Source organism: Columba livia, chromosome Z (assembly GCF_036013475.1).
Source record: "Columba livia isolate bColLiv1 breed racing homer chromosome Z, bColLiv1.pat.W.v2, whole genome shotgun sequence".
NCBI classification, from domain to species: Eukaryota; Metazoa; Chordata; class Aves; order Columbiformes; family Columbidae; genus Columba; species Columba livia.
Window position 1 is genome coordinate 74,413,769 of NC_088642.1, and position 14,175 is coordinate 74,427,943.

Below are 14,175 nucleotides of genomic sequence, written 5' to 3' on the forward strand. Positions count from 1 at the left end.
CCAGGAGATAATAAGTAACTGAATGCACACTAAATTTTTATCCTTAGGAGACTGTGGGTGAGCTGGCTCTGCAGTGTTAGGCTGAAGTCATTGCTTCATTTCCTTTTATGCAAAATACAGAATTGCTTCCTGTGGGCTAGAGAAAACCTGTCTAGATGGTGATGGTAAAGATGAAAGTGTCTGAGAAAACTCTAAGCGGATCCCTGAGAGTTTGGAGGGGTCAGGGTCCTGGTTGTGGATCACAGCAGAAATACTGTGTCCTGGAGGGGGTGCCAAGGCAGAATCCCAGTGATCGCTTGCCTCCTATGGTGTCTTTTCTAAATATGAATGTTTCTTAGTGTTTCCCACCTAGGTTTGACTATGGCATCTCAGCTGTGCAGTGTCAATATTTGACCCTGTAGGTAGCACGTAGAATGGCAGATCAATAACTGTCGGGACCTAGGGTAACTGCATGGGAGATATAAGAAATTAAGGAACTAACAGCACTAAATGAAAGTCCATATGAACCATGTTCTTAGTGGGGACTGTAGGCAAAATGTAGACAAAGCACAAGAGGCAACCCTGCAATAGGCACAAGCTGCAAGAAGGGAAACTGACCAAATATTAGGAAAGATCTTTTTATGAGGACGATAGTCAAACACTGAAGCGGTGCCATCGTCAAGGCTGTGGGATCTCCATTCTTGAAGACATTGGTAACGTAACCACTCAAGGTTGTGGGTTGTGCTGGCCCTGCTTTGAGTAGGAGTTTGACCAAAGGCCTCCATGGCCCCTTCCCATCTAAATCACTGTGTGGTCCTGTGCCTCTGCATTTTGTAATGCTAGTGAAAATCTGCTGTTTTAGTAGTGACAGATGACCGAAGCTGTGAGCTCCCATGTAGAGGCTGAAGTGTCTCCCTTCCAACAGGCAGCTGTGCTAATGCATCTCTTAGATAAACTGCAATGCAAAAGGGCAGAATTGCTTCTGGCCCAGTGCAAGCCAGTGCTGATGAAACACCTGCTGGACCACTTTGCAAAGGTCACCTTTTGGTGGACAAGACTTCTTTTCCCAAGGAGAGTTGTGTGGAGTCATTTTGAAATTGTTTGATTGGGTCTGAGAGTCCCGTAACCTTTGTCTTCTTATATCCTCTGTGTTTGAGTGCTCTGTACATGGCTCGCCTCCCAGCCAGTGCCTTCCTCATATCTCCTCATACCCTTGGCAGCTATCTGAACACTGCAGACTTGATCAGTTTCATTCTATTTGTGACATTAAAAATGCAGCCAGGCACAATCTTGTAGAGGATTCAGGAAATGTCATACACCTCGCTGAAACATGCCCAGAATGGAGAGTGATGGTGTTCCGAGACACAGGTTCAGTTCTGCTTGCTGGCAGAGATTTTTGTATGTAATAGCATGTCTCTGGATGTGGCTTCTATGTATAAAGTGGTGATAATGAAGATTGACTATCACAAGGATACTGTTAGAGTAAACAAGTTGAAAGGTCTAAAAACTCCCAGAAATCAGAGTGATATAAACTTAATGCATAGAAAACTCACAGAATCACAGAATGTCAGGGATTGGAAGGGACCTCAAAAGATCATCCAGTCCAATCCCCCTGGTGGAGCAGGAACACCCAGATGAGGTTACACAGGAATGTGTCCAGGTGGGTTCTGAATGTCTGCAGAGTAGGAGACTCCACAACCTTCCTGGGCAGCCTGGGCCAGGCTCTGCCACCCTCACTGAGAAGAAGTTTCTTCTCAAATTTAAGTGGAACCTTTTGTGTTCCAGTTTGAAGCCATTATCCCTTGTTCTATCACTGCTTGTCACCGAGAAGAGCCTGGCTCCATCCTCGTGACACTCACCCTTTATATATTTATAAACATTAATGAGGTCACCCCTCAGTCTCCTCTTCTCCAAGCTAAAGAGCCCCAGCTCCCTCAGCCTTTCCTCATAAGGGAGATGCTCCACTCCCTTCATCATCTTCGTTGCCCAGCGCTGGACTCTCTCCAGCAGTTCCCTGTCCTTCTGGAACTGAGGGGCCCAGAACTGGACACAATATTCCAGATGTGGTCTCACCAGGGCAGAGTAGAGGGGCAGGAGAACCTCTCTCCACCTACTAACCACCCCCCTTGTAATACACCCCAGGATGCCATTGGCCTTCCTGGCCACAAGGGCACAGTGCTGGCTCATGGCCATCCTGCTGTCCACCAGGACCCCCAGGTCCCTTTTCACTACGCTGCTCTCTAATAGGTCATTCCCCAATTTATAATGGAAGCTGGGGTTGTTTCTGCCCAGATGCAAGACTCTACACTTGCCCTTGTTATATTTCATTAAATTTTTCGCCAACCTGTCCAGGTCCCGCTGGATGGCAGCACAGCCTTCTGGTGTGTCAGCCACTCCTCCCAGCTTCGTGTCATCATCAAACTTGCTGATAGTGCACTCTATTCCCTCATCCAAATCATTGATGAATATATTGAAGTACAGATCCTGTCTGTACTTCACATAATTCTTCCTAGTATGGGATGTCCGCCATCTTTCTGTGATCAGAAACACCATCAGTTGCACTTTTTCGTGGAAAGCAGCAGGAGGCTGCTGTTTCACAGGGAGACTTCAGGCAATCCCAGGCTGTGGGCACATCTGTGCCTCCTGCATCTCTTCTGTGCTCCCTGGCTGATGCTCCCACTTCTTTATCTGTGAGGAACTGCAGCTGAAGTGAAAACTGTCTGTGGCAACTTTCACACAACCCTAGTGTTTGCCGAAAGTGTGAAAAAATAGAAAAATTGTGTTTTCCCAGTGAGAGAGTGAATGAGAAGCAGGAGGGCTGTTGAGATGCATGTGGGACTGCATGGAGGCAGTTGGGCCAGACCTGCTGGAGAAGAGGGACGAGCAACTTGACCGAGCTGTGGTGAATCTGTAGTGAGTTTTCACAGGGACGCGGGGAAACAAGGAGGTGAGATTGAGGCAGTGTGTCTGGTGGTGAGCCAGTTTACGTATAGGAGGACCAGGACTGTGGCACTCTGCGGGCACAGGAGTTCAGAGAGACATGACTAAGGAGGAAGACTTGGGCTGCTGGAGGAGAGGTAAGCCATAGCATGGCAGGAGAGCAAAGCAGGGGTGCAGTCTTCAGCTTTGCTGGAGGATTTGAATTGAGGCTCAAGGCTGGGCCCATCCTTGGCTGTCAGCACCATCAATAATTACTTTTCTAAACTGAATATAACTCTTCAAGGCAGCCCTTCACCCTCAACCCACTGTGGTTCCTGTAGGAGAACTGCTCTGGGATCCAACTTGTCTGCAACCTCCTGGTTCCTAGTTGAAGGACTATCATTTGCAAATCTATCATAGACAAAAGGATGTTGAAGAGGAGAATGAGACAGATGACTTTATCTGTCTCTTTGCTCAGGAAGAGCCAGGAAATAAGTAAAGCATGTGCAGCAGGGGTTTTTGAGAGCTGAATATAAAGGAGCAGGTATTTGATGACACTGCCAGTAATGGAAAGGCAGGACAAATTGAAGAAATTTTCTCAAGGGACAGGTTGAAACAAGCAAGGAAAAAAGACTGCTGGGTCGGTATTTCTCATTCATGCTGGGGCTTTGCAGCATCATTGTAGTACTTTTACCTAATAGTTGTATGAAGGAATGTGAGCAAGAGTGTCCAAGCAATGTAACCGTAGTGTAGTTGACCTGCTACTGCATTCAGGAAACCAAGAACAAAATCAGATCCAGTGGCACTAGCTTTGCTTCGCTGTTGCCTATATCACCTCAGACCGCAGACACCTGTGCTTTTAGTCCCCAACTTCCAATTTGCAATTTTCTTGCCATTTCAACTATCAAACTAAGCTAGTATGATACAATGATTAATTAACCTTGCTTTGTTTTCCCAAACAGAAATAAGTAGTTTGCATGCCATTTTCTTTTTCCACTCATATCTGTGTATCTGTATTTAGATTCCAGATTTAGAACTGAATTGTACCAGTTCCTGGAGTCTTGATTCTGTTCTGGCAGAAGCCAAGGTGCTTAACAGTGTCAGTGATTGATTTTGGGAGACCAGCTGGACAGCTTGGCTGGATGTGGCCTTTGCTGGTGCAGAATCATCAGGTTTTAAATCACAAGAATCAGCAGTTACTGGACTTCAGAAATGCCTGAAGAAAACAAACAAAAAAATCAGTTCTTTGAGAAGCTATTAAGACCATATTCAATTCTGCACAGCTAGATTAGCTATCAGAAGTAGTTGCCCAGGCCCCCATTGAATTTTTAGACAACAGTAAGGCTCACTTTCTAGAGCCCACATTAAACATAGAAGGAAACAAAATCCTCAAATTTAGGTCACTAAATTCAGTGCCAGAGACAGCACTGCAAGAATAGTCCAGTTATGTTGAATCATCTTTATGACCTCACAAATAAAGCATTATTACCATACACCTAAACTCTCTATTAAACCAAAGGTGTTCTTCACTTAGAAAATCACATTTCAGTCTGTTACCCTATAGGAAATCTGGGATATGTCTGCTTGAATCAGTGAAATGGAATTGAACAGATTTATAGCCTTGCAAAATTTACTCCTAAGTCTAAGTGGAACTAATCCATCCACATGGGAGTTGCTAGGAGTATTCTTCACAGCTAAGTTTGTAGAAATAAAGGTGGAAATTGAAGAGGGAAAATATTCAGATAACTTCTGTTGCAAAGAAACTTTAAAAATTGATGTATTGTTAAGGGAGGACTATTAATATGTTTTATACCCAAGTCTCTCTTATTTGAAAAGTTTCGGTGTTTTGAAGTCCACTAACCCATGTCTTCACAGAGTAAAATTTCTGCAGGGCGTGAATTGTCTCTCAGTGTGTACATATAGATCCAGGCAGACAGAAAGCCAAAGCAATAATTCAAACTTCTGAACATTATCATAATTCAAATAGTAAATGGTTTGAAAAAAAAGTGTCGCTTTAAAAGTGCTTTAGTGCAGATGGCCTTTTTCTTAATTCTCAGCCCCATAGTTAGTGAGCTGAGCTTATTGAACTGCTTGCCAATTCGGTTAAGAGCAGATGGAGTGAAATGGGATAAAGGCAATATTTCAGTGTGGCTCCCATGCATTGGTTCCTACCCCCAGATAACATTATTGACATACATTTTACAACTCCACATCTCTTGCTATCAGCAGTTAGAATTATAAAGAGGCTGAGCATACTTGGCTTGAATGTCAATAATCAATAAGGATGATCGTCTGGCTTAATAAGGATAAATTGTAACCCTTGAAACAACATACCATTCCAGCAGTCAAAGTGAACTAAAAGTAGTTTCTTGATATTTACACTAGCTCTGGGTGTCTGTGCACATGTGTGCGCGCACGCACTTTTGTTACACATTTCTCCAATCGTTCCCTAACGCTATGGATTCCTCTTGTGTTTCTTACAATCACGTATTAAATTAATTATTTTGAGTGTTCCGTTTTTAAAAACTCATTTCTTCCCTTGTTTTTTTGGTTGTGGGGTTTTTTTTTAAATGATTTATTTTTCCCTAAAGACTTTCATTACAAACTCTTATCTTTCTAAAAAGCTCCCGGTTTCCACTTCTGAAGCCTGCTGGCAAAACACGATAGGTGGGATTTTCAGATGTGCGCACTGTGAGTGAACCATTGCTGCCTGTAAAGCCTGTGATCAAATTTTGTGCAGCTTTAGCAAGGGCAGATAGACCTCTCTGCAACAGAGTTAAATTAATTCTGAGTGCAAAGGAAATAGTGATCCTACTCCTATGGGAAGCAGTTATCATTTTTATAGAGATCATGAATGTTCTGATCACAAAAATGTACGTAATACATGAGCACAGATAACATAAAGATCAATGGATCCCTGAAGACTTCAATTTCCATGTTTTAATGAATGAAGGAGGGCATTCAGTAAATCAAACAGGCCAGAAGTTATCCTCTGGCCCTCAGACTAGCTGGCATGTGCAAATGGTAGCCGAATGGCTGAATTTCTTCTATGTAAATAGCAGTGGCTGCATATGGCTTTCCTCGTGGGCCCAGGCATTTTCCAAAACACTGTTGTCACCAGGCCAGGCTGTGGCAGGGACCATACCATCAGGGGTGACCGGCCATTCTGGACTCCTGCCCTGCCACTTTTTACTTTGTTAATACAAATATATTAATTGTGAATTTTGACTGACCTCCCCGAAGGTTTTGTGAGTTCAGATTGATTTCCATTGCCGGGATGTCCTTCATTTCTTTTCAAACCTGACAGGGGCTCTGTAACCTGTATCTGGCAGACTTAAATGAATGTAAGTTTGGGAAGGTTTGGAGGCTTCAGAAGCATCCAGTATTGCTGAAGCTTGCTAGTAAAATGCTGGGGTGCAAGTCTACAGAATTACTTTTCACTTCCTGGACGGACAGAAGTCTTCCATCTGTGAAGTCTATACTGTCAGTAAATTTTAAATGCTAATAGCAAGACATGACAAATTCCATGCCAATTGCTATAAGAATGGGAGCTTCTGTGATCCATAGTAATCATAAGCTCATGCTGTATCCCAGGAATTAGTATTAAGGCCTAATATTTGCTGTGTCTTGCCACTGAGTGCAAGAATGACAGATGCTTCTCTTGGCTGGGAGTTGAGCCTATGTCAGTTCATCTCAAGTCAATAATTGTGGCCTCGCTGTGGATGTGCAGCATCCCAAAGACCCACTGCCGTGTGGTACTGTTTCCCTGAAAATAAGACCTTCCCCAAAAATAAGCCCCAGCATGATTTTTCAGGATTTTTGATGATGCTCTAAATATAAGCCCTGCTCCAAAATAAGCCCTGCTCCAAAATAAGCCCTAGTTGCAATTAATAAAAAAAGTCAATTTAAATAGCATCCAGGCAACTATACATGTAAAAAAGTAAGCATCTTTTGGAGCAAAAATTAATATGAGACCCTGTCTTATTTTCAGGGAAACGGGGTAGGTTCTGTGGGCTGGAACCAGACACCCTTGTTTTAATGTTTGCTTATGTCATTTTTAATCTTCTGTTTCTTTCCCTTTCCTGGCAGATTTTTATTGGTGAGATATCCATGTATTTCATAAAGTCAACCCGAGAAACCTTAATTATTCAAGAGAAAACAATATTGACTGGAGAGTGCTGTTACCTGAACCCACTGCTTCGAAGAATAATACGTTTTATAGGTAAGTGTCCTTAAGCACTGCAAGTTTAGTCCCTGTTTGCACCAAAACAGAACAAAACATCCAAATAATCTACACCACAAAATTAATTAAGCTGTGAAATCTTTGCAGGCGTCTTCCACCTTAGAGGGATAGTCCCCCTCGGGATTTGCAAGGTAATGTTCAAAATGTGCCATATCATGCTGTCTGGAGCTGGTTTATACCCTATTCCGCTGAGCTTAATGCTTCTTCTGGACCGTTCAAGAAAGGTTATGCCAATCAAGTCCCTATATGAATAATTCCATCATTGCTATTCTGTGTAAGCTACCCATTTTACTTACAAATTGGTCCTCACCAGCCCATCTCTTTGGCATTTTTCTTTTCAGCTCTAATTTTAACATCCATAGCTCTGCCACATAATGTTCAGCTGAGCACACTGTAAAAAAGCCAAGAGCCCACTTCAAAATAACGTTCTTATTTTTATTGTATTAATTTTTGTTAGAGATTTTGTTTAGTTAATTACTGAGAAGGGAGTGAAGAAGTTCTGTCACTAAACCATTTGGAGGTTGCTTTGTACGGTACTTGCAAACTGCTATGCCTTTTTCACAGTGTTGGTAAGTGGAAAAATGCCTACGAGACCTTACTGAGGGGTCCGTCCCATGGTTCTTTTGGAGCGGGAAGAAGAACAGCATTGCAGGTTGTGTTTCCGCTGTGACACTGACAAAGTTGTTCTCTAAACACTTCCTAATTCACAGCCATTTACAGCTGCTTAAACAGCGTCCCTCTGTGTATAAAGATAAGGAGGGCTGTTTGCTCACTTACTACTTGCTTGTAGCAGCAGAGTAAGAAGAGGGCAGCTCTGAACTGCACATTTAAGGGGCTCTGGCTTCCCTCCTTCTTGTTCATAGAATCGTAGGATGGTTTAGTTTGGAAGAGACCTTCAAAGGACATCTAGTCCAACCCCTGCCAGGAGCAGGGACATCTTCACCAGATCAGGTTGCTCAGAGCCCCGTCCAGCCTGGCCTGGGATGTCTCCAGGGATGGTTCATCCACCACCTCTCTGGCCAACCTGGGCCAGTGTTGCACCACCTTTATTGCAAAAAATTTCTTCCTCTTGTCTGGCCTGAATCTCCCCTCTTCTAGTTTAAAACCATTACTGCTTGTCCTGTCATAACAGGCCCTGCCGAACAGTCTGTCCTCATCTTTCTCATAGGCCCCTTTTAAGTACTGAAGTAAGGTCTCCCCAGAGCCTTCTCCAGGCTGAACACCCCCAACTCTCTCAGCCTATCCGCACAGCAGAGCTGTTCCAGCCTCTGATCGCCTTGGTGGCTCCTCTGGCCTCTCTCCAACAGGTCCATGTGTGTCCTGTACTGAGGGCTCCAGAGCTGGACATAGTAATTCAGGTGAACTTTATGAAAACTTCATTAACTTCTTGAGAAGTTTCAAATTCATACACGGGATGGAATGGCTTGTCTCACTGCTGGCATGCTGCAGTAGTAAATACAGCTTGCCACTGCCCAGGAGGAGCTTTGCCGACAAAGTACCACAGCACCTCCATCCCTGTATATACTCTTGGAGGTAAAAGCATCCTTGTATAACAGCATCTTACAGAGAGATGGGTCTGAATTCACAGTCTGAGTTAAAAGATGCAACAGAACAAAGAGCTGAAAATACCTGGATCGCTTCTTTCCATCACTGCTGAATTTTTGATCTTCATCTGGAACAAAAACGTCTTCTGTGACTGTGACAAGGGTTGTATCACTTCCATGGAGCACAGCCCTGGCTGCAGGGAAGGGTACTTGCTCAGGGCATGGAGTTGAAAGACTTATCCTATGTTAAGGTTTTCAGCAGCAGCAAATATATGCTGCAAAGGAGGAAGAGCCATTGTTTTCTTTCTCCTTCTCTCTCCGTGCCTCCTGTTTTATGCATGGAAGTTAGGAAGGGGAATGTTTTTTTACCCACTCTTGCACCTGGGGGTGGGGACAAAGCACCAGCGGGTCATTACTCAGATCTGGCTTGTGTGCTGCTCATCAAAACAAAAGACGTGGGAATGTAGTTTATAGTAAAATACCCTTGAACCTCAGATAACCTCTAGGATATATTGACAGATAGTAAACTGCCATTAGGAGAGAAGCAGGGTACCAGAGTCCACTGGGCCACTCAGGGATGTTTGACTGTTCCAGCACATTCAGCATGTTGCAAAGTCCTAATCAAATATTCTTGCCTGCGGGGTCAGCACTAAAAGAGCTTATGCCATGGTGGTTAAGCACTTGCTCTGTATGTTTTCTTATAGCTAGCTTTATTCCTAAACATTCATCTATTATTTCTCTTCCGATGGAGGAGAAGGGGATAACAATGATATAGTGGACTCTCAGAGAGTAGTACATATGAACCCTGCTAGAGAAATCAATCTTGGCTTTGCAGCTATATTTGTTTTCCCGAGAAAAATGAAGTTAATATTATTAGAAATGGCTTAAAGTGTTCATCTTATCTCAAACTACACTGATCGTTTGCTTGTTTTCTTCCAAACATTTTCCTTGCCTGTGCAGTAAAATGAAAGAAGTAGAGTTCTTTGAAATAATTTATGAAAGGAACTAAAAATAACCACACATTTTTCATCGATGTTCCACCTGCGTTTTGAAAACGTGACATGGACTAAGCAGCTGTAGCGATCAGGGAAGTTACCTCCATACTGCTGCTTATTCCAGAAAGCGACTACTTGGATGCTTGGCTCTTGGGAGACTACCAGCTTTCTCATCAACGGATTTCCCAGTGTGCTTTTTCTCTTGCTAAACATTTTCTCTTGCTAATCCTCTCTTGAGGATTACTGCTCCCAAATTTTAGAAAAGCAAAGAGGCTTCTTGTCCCTCCCTGACTCTGTAAGAAGAATTGCTGGAAAGAGTTGGAGTTTTAAGAATAGTAGCTTAAATGTGCTTTCCACAAAACAAACAGTTATAGATTGAACATTCACTGAACATTCACTTAGATTTTGTAAGGAAAAAGAAGCAAAAAGGGAAACTCCAGGCAATCTTTTGGTGGTGTGAAATACAAGCACCTTTGTCGTATTATCTCCATGCGATCTTTTGGTATTTGGTTGGGGTATCTGGTTGCTGGACATGAGCTTTTTCCCCTCTTGCTTTTTCTTCATGTATACAAAGTGAAGCACTTTTTCGCACTTTGGTAGTGGTGCAAAGAATTAAACAAAACCAAAACCCTTCAACTTCTTTTGGATATTGGCAAAGCCCCATATTTCTTTTCCTTGATTTTTCTTATCTTGCCTACTATGCTCTCTGCTCTTTGTTTTCCTCAAGCCCTCAAGAACTGCCTAAGATTCTCCCCTTGTGAGTTTAGTGAGGACCTTGAATGGTGAGGTTTGTCTTAAATCCCTCCCTGGTTCTTTGTCCACAGGAAGCAGAACCAAAATTTCTTCTTGCTTCTCGACCCAGTCATGTATTCTCCACATTGGTAGATATTCGCTTTTGTGGCGAAGGGCTGCCTCTAAACTTGTATGTCAAGTCCTTTACTGCAGCCTAGGTAGGTGAAGCCTGCTATGTTCCCTGTATTTAGAAAATCAATTCCTTTATCAGTGAGAAAAAGCTGGCTTAGCTTGGAAACATCTGGCTTTGATATATGTTGCAATTTTTCCATCTTCCTCTTTACCTTTTCTAGCTGCTTCCACAGACATTTATTTTGAAGATTTTCAGGTCAAAGAGGTGGTGTGCAATTGCTTTGAAGCATCTTTTTCTGTGTAAAATATTGGTGCTGCACTGCTATTTTTCAGTCACATCATCTCTCCTCCCTCCTTTCCCCACCCCTCCTAGCAGTTTTATTACTTTTGTGTTTTTATTCACCCTTTCTTGTGTTAATTTCCCATTCAGTATTTGTTAACATCTTGCCATCTTGCATTTGCTTCCGCGTTCTCGTTCACCATTTGCACTGCAAATAGAGGTTATAAATTATTTTAGCACTATTTAGTGAATAGTTTCAGTCAAGGATTTAGTCTGTTTGTATACAGCTGCTATCAGGACCCCAGGATCATGGATTCAGACCTCCCTGATTCAGTTTGGCAGGGTGACTAAGGTGTGTGTTGTGTTTCATTTTATTGTATTAGTTTTTTAAATCCATGTGATTAAGTTGTATACCTGCAAAGCCCTGATAACGTGCAAGTAGCCTCTCTCCAGTTCATATATTAAGAAATGCAATGTGCTTCATGAATTTGTTACCAGTGGCTTTTACTTTGGAACTGCATAATTTGCAGTTAACAAATGGCACAGATCAGCTTCTGCTGACAGCTTAATTTAAAGCATGGCGACACCTCACAGTGGGCAGCTAAATAATGAAATTAGGGCTTTATTTCAGCAAATTAAGGATCTAGTTCAGCAAATAAAGCTTTACAAGATTTATACACACAATGAGTTTATTGTAATAGGATAGATATACCCCAGAGCTCTCATGTCAGTCCCCTAGACAGCTGCAGGACGCAGTTTGCCTGACCTTATCCTTCTGTCTGCCTTGGATCTGAAGTTCACTGTGAAACAATGCACGTTTTGTTATTAACTGCCTGCCATTCAGCAGGGCTCAAGCTGTTTTTGTGTGTGCTGCCTCTAACCTAAACTGCAGCAGCAGCTTATACTACTGTATGCCTTCCTCCTTTCACAGAAGAACCTCCTTAATGAGAAACAAGTCACTGTGTTGGGGACAAATCAAATGTTACTGTTCTCTTTTATGCCAGACTCTGAGCTGGCTGTTGTCGAGATGAAAATTAATAGTTGTGAAGCAGCAAGGAAGAAGGAAATCCCGTGTGTCCTTAGGGAGGAGTCCTGAGGCTCCAGAGTACTTTTGCACTGGGAAGTGAATTTCTTCTTGCATGCTCAGAGCCCATGGCTTCCTTCTAAGTCTTCATGGAACAGTATTTGGGCAGGACGCTCACAGGTGAAACAGGCAGACACAAGAGGCAGTAGATGGCTGAAGTATTGGGCTTTGTGGGGTCTTCACTGGGAGATCAAAGCCGGTCCTGGGTTTGCTCAGAAGCAGCTTGCTTCTGAGCCTTTTCCTGATTCCATGGCAACAGACAATAAATTTCCCTGCAACCCCCACTCTTAAGTTGTAAAATGGATTAATGATACAGAACTCCTTTAATAACACCCCCTAAGATATAATGATGAAGGATGGTTTTGCAGAGTCTGAGTCACAGGACTACGAATGTGTGGCTTTATTGGATGCACAGGATCCACGGAGCAAAACCTTCAGAGATGGGCTGAGGTTCTGCATTTCCATAGAGCCATGAGTCCTTCCAAGGGCTCCCTCCATTGAAACTCCAATATTCTTTAAAAAACACAGGAGTGGAAAAGGGATTGGGGGAGTACGTGTGTTCATGTGTAATATGAACATTTTCCAAGCAAATTACGTTGAGTGTGACGTATTCAGATAATGACTGGGCACTGGGAGAGAGAGTAGTGCCTAAATAAATGCACTTGGTAGAAGACATGATGATGTGTTACCAAAGAGCACAGCTCCTGATGTCTCAGGAGCTCTTCAGTGCATTGTTTCTTTTGTCACTGTACTTAAAGGTTTCATGTTTTTTCTTTAATAAAGCCTTCTACCTCCTCATTCTCATTTTCACCCATTGGCTTCTCACCTCTTCCTGATGTCTTTTCAGCCACTCTTCTACAACTGCCATGGTTTTTTGGTTGGTTTTATGTTGTTTTTTTGTTGTTTTGTTTCAAATCAGTGGGATTTTAAATGTGTGTAATAGAGAGAGTTTCCATGGAGGCAACAAGCAGTTGCAGTCACTGATGTTAGAGAGATTCAGAGCGGAAGAGAGCTTGAGTACGAGTTGCAGGGAGAAATCAGGGCTGTACTAAGGCTATAGTGAGTGAGGAGAGCTGGTTTCTTCTTCAGGGCAGATGTCTCTGTTAGCAAAAGCAATAGACAGAGCTAGAGGTGGCAACACTGATGAGCAGTGATGAACAAGGAGCTTGGTATCAGAAAGACCGTTATAGGAGCATGTGAGTGAGGGCCCAGAAATTACAGCTTTGTGCTTGGAGGACTTTTTGGCAGCAATTTAGGGAAAGGTGTAAGTGGAGAAATTAAAACTGAAGCATTCAGAATTGAAGCTGCTGAAGATCTAGATTCTTCTGCCAAGGCAAGTGTTAGTTCAGGTGAGACAGAGCTGGAAAGGTTTAAGGTTCATGTTGTCTGTCTGCAGCATTTTTGAACGGGACTTGCCTTGTTTGTTCTTTTTTTGGTTTGACCATTTAGTTTGTCTGAGGTCTTTCTCACTGGAGGTAAAGATACGTTCAAATCTGATTCCTTCTTCTTGAACTCTGGGGCAGCTAAAGAGAGTAGCAAGGGAGTGTAGCCTACCCTCTATCTCTGGCCTAAATTAGTCTCTCTCCCAGTTACATTCTGTGTAAGTAGTTTCCCTTCTAGCCTCTTCTTTCTGGCTTCTCCTGACACACACAAATACATCTGAGAGCCAGGACAGGGACAAAAGGTCAGGAAGTCTCTTCAGAAACAGCTTCTGCTCCTTCTTTAGTCTCTGTGCGGCCAGACCGTGTGACACGTGTGGCTGAGGGGAAGCAGTGGCTTTACATCAACAAAATTAACCTCTGTCAATCCTTTCTGCTAGTAATCAGCTGTGGAGGATGTAAGGTCTTCTCCCCATGTTGCTTGCACTGTTTGCATCTTTCCTCACCACATGCCAAGTTCGGGACTAAAGTTCACTCCCATGTTTTCTAGGCCAGAGTGAGCACAGTGAGATAAAGCGCTTGCTCCTTAGCAGGATGGCATCACCTCCCATTACACCTGAGCATCGAAGTCTGGAAGAGGTACATGTTCTCCCGTTCTCTCTCTGTGGCATTATGTCACAGACTTCATCTTTATGACCCTGAAGAGCTAGGGCTGGTTGCTCTTCCCATGCAGCCTTTCAGCAGTAATTTGTCTGCCTGCAAAAACCTGGCAGTCACGTCACTGCGCTCTCGTGCTTTGGGCAGTTAGCTTAGCTGCTGTAGGACATTGAACAAATCCATTGAACAGATGGATTCCTGAGGTATAAAAACCATCGGGGGACTCTCCAT

At 43.2% G+C, this 14,175-nt stretch overlaps 1 protein-coding gene across 6 annotated transcripts in view; it reads left to right on the forward strand.

The window, feature by feature from the left end:
- The window catches only part of PLPPR1 (phospholipid phosphatase related 1), a 135,411-nt gene that overhangs the window by 106,695 nt on the left and 14,541 nt on the right, over positions 1-14,175 (forward strand). For all 6 annotated transcript variants that reach the window (XM_065046417.1, XM_065046416.1, XM_065046414.1 and 3 more), the window contains one exon: positions 6,988-7,120. In XM_065046417.1, the coding sequence (XP_064902489.1) occupies positions 6,988-7,120 (133 nt within the window). The remainder of the gene's footprint in view (positions 1-6,987; positions 7,121-14,175) is intronic.